Source organism: Dipodomys merriami, unplaced genomic scaffold (assembly GCF_024711535.1).
Source record: "Dipodomys merriami isolate MVZ:Mamm:240054 unplaced genomic scaffold, mDipMer1.0.p SCAF_11, whole genome shotgun sequence".
NCBI classification, from domain to species: Eukaryota; Metazoa; Chordata; class Mammalia; order Rodentia; family Heteromyidae; genus Dipodomys; species Dipodomys merriami.
In genome coordinates, this window is record NW_027202382.1 from 19,953,939 (window position 1) to 19,968,074 (window position 14,136).

The 14,136-nt window shown below is 39.4% G+C and overlaps 1 protein-coding gene across 1 annotated transcript in view; it reads left to right on the forward strand.

The window, feature by feature from the left end:
- The window catches only part of Tmeff1 (transmembrane protein with EGF like and two follistatin like domains 1), an 82,899-nt gene that overhangs the window by 67,172 nt on the left and 1,591 nt on the right, over positions 1–14,136 (forward strand). Inside the window, exons 8-9 of the mRNA XM_070010791.1 lie at positions 651–774; positions 11,200–11,358. Of these exons, the coding sequence (XP_069866892.1) occupies positions 651–774; positions 11,200–11,358 (283 nt within the window). The remainder of the gene's footprint in view (positions 1–650; positions 775–11,199; positions 11,359–14,136) is intronic.

Genomic DNA, 14,136 nt, shown 5'->3' on the forward strand with positions numbered 1-14,136 from the left:
TTTCTGGTGCTTAATTGGAGATAAGAGTCTCATGGACTTTCCTGCCCCAGCTGGCTTTGAACTGCTTTCCTCAGATCTCAGCCTCTTGAGTAGCTAGGATTACAGGTGTGAGCCACTGATGACATCTGGTTTCCCTCCCTCCCTCTCTCCCTCCCTTCCTTCCCTCCCTTCTTTCCTTCCTTCCTTCCTTTCCTCCCTCCCTCCCTCCCTCCCTTCCTTTCTTCCCTTCCTTTCCTTCCTTCCTTCCTTTCTTGTAGTTAATTGGAGATAAGATTCTCTTGGACTGTGATCTTCAGATCTCCACCTCCTTAGTAGCTAGGATTGTACACCACCAGGGACCGATAGATGTGCAGATGCTTAGCCTTCTTTGGCTTTTTTTTTTTCTTTGCGTACAATAGTAGTATGTAGTGGTCACATGCTGCAAATAGTTTTAAATGCTTTGAGCCTAGCTCACCTGCTGTGGCATAATGGAAATTGGAAGGAAGCTTGGATCTTACCAATCGTCTATCTTACTGATTAATCTCCTTTCTAAATTCCCTAACAGGTGATTTGTAAGGGGTGAATTTATTTGCTATTTCAGAACCTTTGAAAAGTACCTGTTTTTCAGTTTGCTTTTCACTATTCAGTGACCTGGTTTATGTTCTTTTAAGATGCTAGCGATCAAAGAGAAGATGTTTATGTTGGGAGTCACATGCCTTGCCCTGAAAACCTCAATGGTTACTGTATCCATGGGAAATGTGAATTCATCTATTCTACTCAGAAGGCTTCATGTAGGTAAGTCAGTGATTTTTTTTTTTTTCCATCATCAGTCATTGATTTATAGAAGGCAAATGTGAGCAGGATAATACCAAAAACTAGTATTTATCTACAATAGATAAGACAGAAATTGCTGCTGCTTTATATGATAAGAAACAAAAATACGTGTTTTATTAGGGATTTGAGATTAGGAACTCAGCATCTTTAAGATAATGTGACATCCTTTTTTTCATATAAAAAATAAACATATCACATTGCCATACTATTTTGGTCTTTTAGGCAATCTGTCACAAGCAAGGTGGTTGGGGGACTGAGGAATATATTAAGAATAGGAAACTTGTAACTCAAATAAAATGCTAAAATAGATTTCTAAAAATAAGGGAAGAGGAATGAAGAACCAGGTGTGAATGGAGAGAAGTGGAAAGGGTGTAAATTGTTTTCTGCTTCCAGAGAAGTTATGTAACTTGTTCAAGGTGAAAAGCAAGTTAGAAATAGAAACTCGGAGAAAACCCGATCTCAGATTTCCTGATACCCAACTTGGCCATCTTAGTGCTTTTGCTGCTGTGTCTTTGTTGAGTACTACTACTTCTTGCTGCTGCCAGACTTGTCCTCTGCCTTAGGTTGGTCTGGTTAGTCAGGTTGGGTTTCCATAGACACAGGGAGATAGTTGTCATATTGTTCACTCTGGCCACCACGAACTAGCCAGAATCCTTTTTCTTTCCTGTCAAAACATGGAGAGATATTCCTTATTTCCCTCCCTTTCCTTCTGCATAAAAACAAAACCATTATTAACCATTTTTGTTAAGCCTTTGGCATTTTCTTGATTGAAAGTTTTTTGTCTTGGACTCTTGGCTCTGGGGCTCCTCTCTGTGGAGAGTCTATACTCTTTTTGCTTTCAATAAACTCACTACATTAAAAAAAAAAAGGAAGTCCTTGTCTTTCAAGAAGATGAGGGAGATGGCCTCCCCATTAAAAAATACAGCTGTTATCAGAGAGTACAGATCAAGTTAGAAACCAAATCATAACAATGGAGTCCTCATATTTGTCCCATACTGGCATAGATATATTGGTGGAAGTTCAGATCCTCTTTCCTCCTAGAATAGGCTTTCTTGAAGACCGCTACAAACAGGATGAAAGAGATGTCAGGCAATAGTATTTTACTAACTGACTATAAGAGGATTTGAATGGAACTGATCATGGTAGCAAAGGCCTGACATCCAGCTATCAAGGTAAGTACAGGCAGAAGGATTAAGAGTTTAAGGCCAGCCTGGACAAAGTTAGTGAGAGCTTGTCTAAAAGCAAACTAAAAGTAAAAGGATTGGGGGTTGTGGCCAAAGTGGTAGAGCCTTTGTTTAGCAAGTATGAAGTCCTGGGTTCAATTTAGTTGAATGGGTTGATATCTAAAGGTACACGGACTTGATTAATTATTGGCTCTATGTCCTTTGGTACATACTTATCATGTCTGAGTTTTATTTTCTTCAATTAAAAAAGATAATAGTAATAGCAACTATTTCAGGTTGGTAAAATTACAGTGACGTATATGTAAAGAGTTTATTACACAGTATCTGGTATGTATTTACCAAATGGTAATTGATACTAGACTATCCCCATTATATTAGGAACTCGTGTGTGTGTGTGTGTGTGTGTGTGTGTGTGTGTGTGTGTGCGTGCATGTGCGCGCACGCGTGCATCTGCCAGTACCAGGACTCAAATGCAGGGCCTTGTACTCTTGCTCAATTTTTTTCCCTCTCAATTGGCACCACTTGAGTAACAGCCCCATTTCTGGCTTTTTGCTGTTTAATTCATATAAGAGTCTCTTGATTTATTTGCTGAGGCTGTCTTCAAACCTCAGTCCTGAATCTCATTCTTCTGAGTAGCTAGAATTACAGTCATGAGCCTCCTGTGCCCAGCCAACTCAGGGACTTTTAATAATTTTGGTAACTAGTCTTCCCAGTGTGTATTGTACAAGCTTGCCCAAGAGGGTCTTTGTAAGTAAGTACTTTTTGAATGACCTGTGATGATTATTGACATTTGCCTTCCCCAGACCAGAGGAATTTAAGTGCTAAAAGACCTTTTTCCTACACACTTAAAACTCCTAGAAAGCAACTGGTCTTTTCCTTTGTTCAGGGTTTTTACCATGTCTGAAAGAATTAGGTCAAAATATCACATGCCGGAGGAGGTGACAATGTTTGATAAGAAATGTACTCATTACCTTGCTCATGTAACTGTAACCCCTCTATACAGTGTTTTTACAATAAAAAATGTATTAAATATCACATACCTGTAATGCATAGCCAGTAATGAAAAACCTCAGCCACAGTTTCATTGTTACAATAAAAGCTATCATAATCCTCCCATTGGCTTGTTTGTTTACATGTTTATTGTTTCCTTTATACCAAATTCTTTCAGTCTGGCATTGAACTTGACTGTTGCAGGGTCCATGGATGTTGTCTTCAAAAAACAAATCTGTCTTTTATACTTTCCACCTCCAGAAAAGTAGTTCTAAGAGAGATGGCCTCTTAAGAAAGATGAAATGACCTGGCTGCCTGTGGCTCACACCTTTAACCCTGGCCACTCAGGAGGCTGAGATCTGAAGATTGTGGTTTGAAGCCAGCGTTGGCAGGTGGGAAAGTCTGTGAGACTCTCATCTCCAACTAACCACCAAAAAGTGGGAAGTAGAGCTGTGGTTTCAATGGTAGAATATTAGCCTTGAGCAAAAGAAGCTCAGGGACAGTACCGAAGACCTGAGTTCAAGCCCCAGGACTGGTAGCAAAAAGATAGCATGAAAAATAGCTGTCTTAGAAAGATATACATGAGATGATTTGAGATTTTAGAAAAGTCACTTCATGTTGGGCTCAATGGTTTGTACCTGTAATCCTAGCTATTAGAGAAGTAGAGATTGAGGATCATACTGAGGCCAATACAGGCAGAAAGGTTTGGAAGACCCCATTTTAACCAATAAAAGCTGGCCATGATGCTTCAAGTCTGTCATCCCAGCTACATAGGAGATGCAAATAGGAGGATTACAGTTCAGGCTGGTCAGGCCTAAGTGTGAGATCCTATTAAAAAGTAACAAAAATAAAACACTGGGGGTGGGGGGAATGTGGGGGGTGGTGGTCTTGGCTCAAGTGATAGTGCACTTGCCTAGCAAGTGCACGATCCTGAATTCAGATGCCATTACCACCAGAAAAGCACTTCTTGAAAGGGGTCGAGCACATTGATAGAGGAGGGGCTCAGGTCTTGCAGGAACATTTGTGCTAATCCCAGGAATGTGCTCTTTATTTTAAAGGCAATGAGAAGCCTTTATAGGTGGTGCAGTAGCAGTGGTGTGGTCAAATCTGAAAGTAAAGTGTACTAGGAAGACCGAAAGAGAGAGTAAGAAATGAGAGCCTAAATTCGGAAGAGGAGTTGTTCTGGGGCTGAGCTAAGCAGATGAGACTGTAAAGGTAATAAAGTGGTTGAATCTGCAGATCCTGGTGCCACTGTATGTGAGGATGAGATGTAGAGTAGTCAGGTGTTACCTGGGTTTCTGACTAGGGCAGAACTAAGTAGGAAATATGAAGAAAGAAGCTCTTTGGGGGAAATTGTGAGTTCAGGTTAACCTTCATGCTCTCAAGCTCCTGCGAAATTTCCGCTTATGGACTTCTAATAGGATGCTAGAGGTATTAAGAACTTGTAGGTTGAAGATGAGAATGTTTCCCTCTCTAGCCTATCTCCTTTAGGTTTACCTAGCAGCATCCTTCTATCCCAGTAGGTCTGGTTTATTGATCCTGCTGTCTTTTCAGTGTCTTTCACCTACTAAAAGTCATCATGATTATTTGCTGTTGTTGAGCCTTTGTATATGTCTCTGTCCCCTTGTACAGTCCTGGTTCATTCTAGGTTCCCACCCACTACATACTGATCCCCATATAGCTGCACATGGCTGCTGTTGGAAAGCATCCCCTAGGTTAACCTGTCTGACCAGCCTGTGCCCCTAGTCTCAAAGCAAGCCCGCCTTGCTTCCAGGCATCTGAATGGACCACAGTCCTTTCATCCTCCTCATCTCTTGAGTGGCTGCTGTTTACCCTTACCTACCTCCTCCGGTTGTCAGTATCTCTTCTCTGGCCGCTTTCTCTGCTGATGATCCTGTCTCTAGAGTCTCTGAGAACTCCAGGAATTTGAAGAGAATGGTCGTGTGTCACTATCACCTACTAGCCAATCTCTTTTCCTTCATATTGTACATCTTGACGGTGTGCATAAGTATAGGCCTATATATTTTAAAATCTTTTTCTTCCATAATGGGGGAAAAAACCCTCCTCATAATTCTCTTTATCTACAATGTCTTTCTTGAAAGAGTTGTCTATAAACCATCTCGTTTTTATTCTCCATCCCTCTTGAACCCACCCCAACATGCCTTTGTCCCCAGTACCTTATGCTCACTCTTCTGTTGATAAAGACAGTGGTCAATTGATGGTCAGTAGTGTTTGACACAATTGATGGCGCCCTCCTGTGTTTGGCATTCTTAGGGCTTGTCTTGGCATTTTAGGACTATAGTATATTCTCCTGATGTCTTCCATCTTGCCAGGCATTCCAGTCTTCTTGACTGATTTCTCCTTTGTTCCTTGTCACAGTGCACTGGAGTTTAGTCTTGATCCTCCTCCTCAGCAATGCTATCTACTCACAGGGCTTCATGTGAGGGACATGTGCTAATGGCTCTTAAGTGATATAAATCCCTGTCCTCTTGCATGAATCTGCAATGAAGATCCATCTGCCTCATTTATATTTCCAGTAGGTATCTTACATCTTAGTCTCAACAGGATTAAAGCTGATTTCCAGATCTGGTTTCCCTACCTCCCTAAACTTGCTCCCCTGAACCCTTTTCTGTCTCAGTGGAAACTGTCTTTCTACTGCATACCAAAAGCACCACTGATAGATTTTTGACTTCTCTTTCTCATTCTCTCCATATCCAGTTATGTGGGAAATCCTGTTAACGCTTTAATTTCAGAATATTATCAAGACTTATTACTTGCCATGTTGTCACTGCAACTTCTAGTCAGTCCAAACATTTCCTCTCTTCCTCTCTCTGTGATTTTGTTAACAGCCTCCTTGATGCTATCTTACAGGCTGTATTGAACATTTAAAAATAAACATCAGTTCATGTCATTCCTTTCCTAAAAATCTTCCACTGACTTCTCCATCTCAGTAAGTGCAGAGGGATCTACTCAGTTTGGTTCCATTCCTCTCTGTCTTGATCTCTTCTTGTTTGCTTCACTCTAGGCACACATACCATAGGAGGGTTCTCCCCCGCCCCCCCTCCCCTGCCCATTGGCTCTTCTTCGGCCTGGCATACTCTCCTGCCAGTTGTCTGGATGATAGCAGACTTAGCTTCTTTAAATCTTTATTCACATACCATATCCTCCTTCTCCTCTAATTCCTCCTGCTCCACTACCACCACCTCCTCCTCCTCCTCCTCCTCCTCCTCCTCTTGTTCCAACTGAACTATATCTCTAGATTCTCAGGGTCTGTTTGGATTCTTATTGAAAATTACAATCCTTGTTTTCTGGCCCCTACATGTCACTCACATTTCCCCTTAATAAACAGCATACAATGCCCCCCTCCCTCACCCCGCCCCCAAGTGGATAAGTGAATGAATCAGAAACCAACAGAGTGAATGAGATTTCCCTATGGAGGGTATGTGGGCCGAGAAAAGTAGAAGGTGATGGATTGAACTCTGGATCTGCCTTTAATAATGGAGGGAGAAATAACAACTTCAAACTTAGTATTCTAGTTTAATGTGGAGATCATAAAAGTCAACTGCAAAAACAAATATCCAGGGAGTATCACTTAAATGATATATGACCTACAGATTCTTCTTGATATTCCAATTTTAATCCTTGGATTAAGCTAAGCTGTGTAAGAGCTGCTTATCTACGGCATTGTTATAGCTCTTTCTGGAACTGTTTTGATTTTACTGAGCTTTAACTTTAGGCCGTTAGCCTACCATGAAGGACATTATTTTAAAAGTCCTCTGAGATTTCATCCAGTGACTGAATTTGTGGAAGCTGTGTTGTTGAAGATGATCTGTATGTGAGAAGGTGCCCCTTTCAAATGAGGACCAACAAGAGAGGCAGTTCCCTTGAGTTTAATAACAGTAGTAACTGTGCGTCCTTTCAATCAAGGTTTTTGATTTTGTTTTATGGAGATTGCTTTCTATGTTAGTGATTGATCCATTCTCCTTCCACCCCTCCTTCTTCCCTTCAATGCTTTTAATACACTACCACCACAATCAATTTTTAGCACATTTCATCACAAGAAAAAAATCCCATGTCCTTTAGGTATCATTCCCAAAGTTTCTGTTTACTTCAGCCCTAGGCAGCCACTAATATTTTTTCTTCAATGGATTTATTTATTGTAGGCATTTCATATAAATAGAATAATATATAGTCTTCTAGGACTAACCTTCTCACTCTGTATAATATTTTTGGGGGATTTTTAATAAATATTTTTATTATAAAGATACTGTACAAAGGGGTTACAATTACATGAGTGAGTCAATGAATACACGTCCTATCGAGCATTGTTACCCCCTCCCTGTTTTTCCCCTACCATCCCTTCCCTCCCCACCTCTCCAATTTCTCCCTCCCCCCAAAAGCTGTAAAGTTTGTTTTCAACATACTGTCTTGTACATCTCATTGTCATAACTCTTTTTGTTTTATTAATGGCTAAATAATATTTTGTTTCATGGATACCGCATTTTAAAATACAGTCACCGATTGATGAATATTTGAATTGTTTACATGATTTGGTTATTATGAATGATGCAGCTATGAATAATTGCAAGTTTTCATGTAAGCATATGTTTTAATTTCACTTGGGTAAATGCTTAGGGGTAGAATTGCTGGGTCAATTGTAACTTTGTGTTTAACTGTTTAAGGAATGCCAAACTCTCTTCAAAGTAACTACCCTACTTTACATTTTCTATAGCACCCTCACTAACAGTTGTAATCATCTAATTTTTTGATTCAGTCCTAAAATGGTATTTTAATGTAGAGTTAGGTGTTTTTTTCCCTTTTTTTTTGAGACAGAGTTTTGCTGTGTAGCTTATGGTAGACTTGAACTTGCTTCCTGCCTTAGCCTTGAGATCTGAGATTATAGGTATGTATAAATGTGGTTTTTGATTTGCATTTCCATAGTGACTAATGATTTTGACTATTTTTTGTGCTTACTGGTTATCTGTGTATCTTCCTGGAGAAAGATCTATGTGGATCTTTCCCAGGTGGGTTTTTTGGGGGAGTGGGCAGGGATAATTTTATTATTAGCTCATTATACATTCTGGGTACTAGTCGCTCTTCATATATATAATTTGTGAAAGTTTTTTTTTTTATTTTGTTGGTTGTCTCTTTCTTAAAGTCTTGAAACACAGAAGATCTTAATTTTGATTTAATCTGGTTTTCATTTAGTCTAGTTTTCATCATCTTTACAGTTGGTATCATATCTGAAATCATTACCCAACTAGGGTCACAAGATTTATTCCTATGGTTGTTTATTTCTATGGGTTTCATAGCTTTAACTCTTAACAGAGTAAGTAGGGGTGTTGCAGTGAGGGTTCATTCCTTATTTTTGGAAGAGATGATTCTCCATTGAACTGTGTTAACAGCCTTGTCAAGAATCAGTGCACCATCAGTGTGTGGACCTTCAATCAGTGGGTTTAGTTCTGTGCTCTGGGCTCTATGTGTATCTGTGTATCTGTATGTGTATCTCTGTATCTATGTATGTGTATCTGTGTATCTGCCTTGCTGCTTGTTTGCCTTGTCCCAGGACATTTAGGGCCAATGTGAAGCTTCCTGGAAGGTGTTCAAGAGCCGTAGGGCCTAAGTTAGTCGATTCACCTGTTTTTATTGGCTCAGATTTCTTCTCTGTCATTGTTATGTGTGTTTTATGAAAAACTGCCTCCAGTCTTTCTGTAACAAGGTATGTCACATGAATAAATACACTCCTGTTCTTTAGACTTCACATATGTTATAAATCAGTTCCAACTGAACTCTGCCCCATTTATACATTTCTGTCAGCTAAAAATGTGCTTTTGCTGTTAAACACCTTAAATGTTGCCCCTGTTAGTAAATCAGAAACAGCTATGATAATACCTTTGTATTTACTTTTATTTGGCATTCACGTAACATACAAGGTTGACAAACTTGACTGCTTTGCTCTGTTTCTCAGCTATAACTTACTTTCCTCCCCATAACATGTTAAATATTTATGGTTTGTACACTAAAAAGTGTCTTGAGATAGAATTTGGGGTTGTGTTTGTAGAACTATAAACATTGACACCAATTTGTTCAGTGATCCCATTTCCAGGTATCTAGTCTAAGGTATACTCTTAAATAGAAACATGTAAAGTTATAAAATGTTTGCCAAATATAAATTTTAATTGTGAAAAACTGAAAATATATCTCAGAATGGGAAATTGATATGTTAGCTTTGCTATAGTCACTGGATGGAATGTTGTGACTCTACTTTATTTATTTATTTATTTATTTATTATTGTGAAAATACCATATAGAGAGATTACAATTACATTGGCAAGATAATGAGTACATTTCTTATGAAGCATTGTTGCCTCCTTTGTTTCCCCTTCCCATCCCTTCCCATCTCCTAGCCTCCCTACCCCGCCCCTCACCACCTCCCCCAGCCAAAGTTGTAAAGTTTGTTTTTTGACATAATGACTTATACATCTCATCGTACAGGTCCACCTGTATCCTTGTTTAAATGATTAATTTTTTCCCTTCCCCTCCACAAATTATACCAACATCAAATACAGTGAAAGCAGGGGTTATACTGTGGAGGAGGGACATACCAAGCAACAAAGAAATCATCTTATAAATGTGTTAGAAACAATCACATGAAAGAAAAAACATTTGAGGGCTGGGAAGGTGGTGGCTCAGTGGTAGAGTGCTGGCCTCGCATGCACAAAACCCTGGGTTCGATTCCTCAGCACCACATACACAGAACAAGCTGCAAATGGTGCTGTGGCTCAGGTGGTAGAGCGTTAGCCTTGAGCAAAAGAAGCTCAGGGACAGTGCCCAGGCCCTGAGTTCAGACCCCAGGACTGGCAAAATAATAAAATCATTATTAAAAAAAAAAAAAAGAAAAAACATTTGAATACTTATCTTGGGGTTCATTTCACCTAACATCAACTTATCTGACCTTTTCTGCTTGTCTCAGACATATACTAGTTATTGCAAATAAGGGAAACTATGGGACCTATGTTTCCTTGGGCCTGGCTTACTTCACTTAATATAATTTTTTCCAAGTCTTTCCATTTCCTAACAAATGGGGCAATGTCATTCTTTCTGATGGAGGCATAGAATTCCGTTGTGTAGAGGAGCATCTAGAGACAGAAGTTAATGGCCTAGGAAATTTGTGACTCTACTTTAAAAGGCAGATTAGCAACTATAATGGAAAAAAGGCGTGTGAAAAATACGACAAAGCTGGGTGCTGGTGGCTCATGCCTGTATTCCTAACTACTTATTAGGAGGGGCTGTTCAATTACTTAATATCTGGATTTTAGAAGCTATTTTAGAATACTATAATGAGTAACACAGTTCTTAATCACATTTCATAAATTCTAATTTAAAAAACTTTAATAAGTAAATAATCAGATAGTTTCACTATTTTAAATTTTTTCAACCCTGCTGTTCAGAACAAGAGCCTTACTGAGTGTTTTCCCTGAGACAGTAGGTCAAACAGCAATGTGTTTGTATTCTAGAATTTTCTTTTCTTTGATATGTGAACCATTTACAACAAAAGAGAAGAGGATGACAAGGATAAAAGACTGATGCATGAATTTCTGCTAACCTTTTCTACAAAAAAATACATGTTTATAATACATTTTAGAAGGCTTATGTCCTTTCTTTCATTTGTCTTCAGTTTGGGTTCATATCCTTGTTATTTTTAAAGACCCTGAAGCTATTTTCTGGTGGCTCATTCCTCTAACCCTTCCTATTCAGGAGGAGATCTGAGAATCATAGTATAAAGCCAGCCTGAGCAGAAAGCCTGTGACATTCTTATCTATAATTAACTAACAAAAAGCTGGAGGTAGAGTTGCGACTCAAGTGGCAGAGGACTAGCCTTCAGCAAGAAAGCTCAGTAACAGCACGTAGGCCCAGAGTTTAAACCCCAGGACTGTCACACACAGACACACACACACACACACACACACACACACACACACACACACATACACACACACACGTCTCACACAGACACACACGTCTCTCACACACACACACACATACACACACAGAGTAAGAAAATATATTTAATATTTTCCCCCAGATGATTACAGAGTGATTTTCTGTTCCTGTTTTAAATGTGTTGTCCTTTTGTATCTTTTACTTTAGAGACCTAGCAATATGAAAAGTTGTAATTCTCACAGGAATTCTTTTTTTTTTCTCTTTGCAGATGCGAATCTGGTTACACTGGACAGTATTGTGAAAAGACAGACTTTAGCATTCTCTATGTAGTGCCAAGTAGGCAGAAGCTCACTCATGTTCTTATTGCAGCCATCATTGGAGCTGTACAGATTGCCATTATAGTAGCGATTGTCATGTGCATAACAAGGTAGGTAATAATGTAAGCAATGTCTGCTTTAAGTTAAGGGTGGGTAGCTGTTGAATTAGAGAAAAACCTTGAAGCATACTCAAGATGATAGGGGTCTGAAGTTTACTAGTCTATTAGGGAGAAATCCTAGAGTCCATTCTCTGACGTTCTCATGTAAGTCTGACCTCTTCCTGTCTTGCTTCTTTAGAGTACTGATCAGAGCTCATTTGTGAGGTTAGAGACATATCTGGGTTACAGGCACAGAGAATATAAGAACTGTCAATGGAATAAAGGAATTTAGAGATCTTAGCACTGCGTAGTACTCGCACTGCATTCAGTGCAGTTATGGTAGTAGCAGAGTTTCTAGAATGTTCTGCACCTGCACAGAAAAGCCATGTAGCAATGTCTTAAAACCTGCACAGCTGTAATGTGTTTCATGCTCTGGCAATATACTTTATTCCTGTTAATTAAGGATAACTACTTTTCTTACTATATCATTGTCTTGACATTATTTCATATTCTAGATTATAGTGACAAGTCACAGACTTTAAAATTCGGTGTTGCATATAAAACCATTTGCTGTAATGAAATAATTCATTTGAAATGTAATTGGCACAAAATGGGTGTTTTTCTAAGCTGAGTGGAAATGTGTGTCAGACCCTAGAAAAGTCGGAGCAAAGGATATGGTGCTTCCCAGGTTCATACGTTTTCTTTTTACTACTGTTAAGGTTCAGCTGTTCTGTGGATACCATGTTTGTACTTTCTGCATTTTTCTGGGCAGAGCATTGGATCATACGAAAGACAGACATTGGCATGGTATCATGGATGTATGGCTTTTCTATCCAAGGTTGGGTTAGGAAGCCAGACTTTTAGTCTCAACCATCTGCAGCTGATACGCTAAATCTAAAAATGATTAAAAAAAAAGTTCTCTGAGTAATGGATATTTGTCATGTAATTCAAGCACTGAAGTCTGATCTGCCTTTAGGCAAGCTGACTTAGTATACAATTGGTCAGTAGATCAACAGCAAGGTAGTTGTGATCATGTAGCACAGGCCTGAGAGGTTAAGTTTGACTGTAGTCATCCAACTAGTAAGTGGAAGTACCTGAGATTCTATTCATGGGTGTCTAATTCCTTAATCATTCCTCTTTCCACTAAGTCATCAAGGGGCAGATCAATAGTGAGGCATGTTGAGAAATAGGTTTGCCAGGTGTAACTGTTGAATGGAAAGCAGGGGTGAACTTCATTTTTGTTGCAGTTTAGGGTTTTCAACCAAGGGAGTAACTTGGTATAAAACATTTTTCTAGAGCATTAATTGAAAGGTTATGTATAGAATAGAATAAAGCAAGAGGATAGAGATCAATGCTTTAGAAGGTGAAAGAGAAATGAGTTAGAGGAGGCTGGGAGATAGTACAGTACCCTGTGAGAGTATCATAGGTAGAGCATTGGGAAGTGGCTTTGAGATCAATCCTCTCCTTAGAAAAGTGAGGTGGCTGACTTCTCATTTGAAGTGAGAGGAAGCTAACTTCCTCAGTTGAAAAGTATCTTGCCCCAGGCTAGAGAGTTAGGCAAATCCTTTTCCAGCCTAATCCAGATCTAGCCTTTTCCCCCACAGTGTATTTCTGCTCTTAGTGTTCCATAATCCCCAGCTACTAAAGTTACCTGGCTGGTGTTCGCTGTGTCGGTGTCCTTGAGTTTCTATCTGAGATCCATTTGCTACCTTCACCGTCACTTGGACCCCAACGTGACAGTGTCTTCACTACATTCGACCTCTGTGACTGGAGGGTTATCTCAGTGTATTTATTACAGATTCCTCCTTGAGGCCTTTTTATTTTAGCCTTCTCCCTTCTTACCCAGACAGTCTTGCTGTCTTGTATTTGAAATGTTATAATTATATCTGTGGACTTACCATCATTGAATTTTCAGGCGTGCCTCTCCCACACAGCCCATTATGGGACAGCTGTTCATCTATCTTGTGGTTGCTGTTGCTTGTTGAAGAATTTTCCTTTAAAAGATGTTCCCATGTTCCCACTGACCTGCTCATCAAGTGTCTGAATCGTATTTTCTTCTTGGATGCTGTTAGTCTTCTTTGCATGTTTTTAGACTCGTGGATCACAGATAGGCAGGGCATCAATCATAGCTATATATACTTCCTTTATCTTGTAGGAAAAAAAAAAAAAAAACACGCCTCCGGGAAGGCTGGGACTTTCCCAAAGGTAGTCAGTTAGGGATAGATGGTTCAGGCCTAGATGGTTCAAGAGGGTTTTGACTTCTTAACTCATTTCCTCATTTATGAAATTGCTATGATTCCAGCTCTATCTCCCTCAAAACTATGTTTTATGAAAATTAGTGAGAAAAATCTTTTAAAAACCATCCACAAAGTAGAAGTATTAGCATTAAGTCTTTTTAAAGGCAAAACAGTCCCCTTGGGAATGGGATAAAAATGTAGAATATTAAAGTAGGAGGCTTCATTATTCTAAGATTTTCATTCCATTAAGGAATATCGAAGTGGCATAGCTAGTTATCAGGACTCAAACAAAATTACCAGAATGTTTCCCAGCCTTTTTACTTTGCATAACCCAGCACCTTGGGCACAGACAGAGCCAAGTTTGTGATGTAGTGAGCAGGGAGAAGAGCAGTTACGGTACCATGAGCGCTGCTTCACAGTAGGGAAGCATTTCTAGTAAAAGAAGAGCACAAGTCGGGAGTCACACTCTCCCTGTGGGTTCTGTGGAATGCCCTGTCAGCATGTGGACAGAGCACATTCATTGTGAGTTATTGTCTAAAATCAGTGAACATTC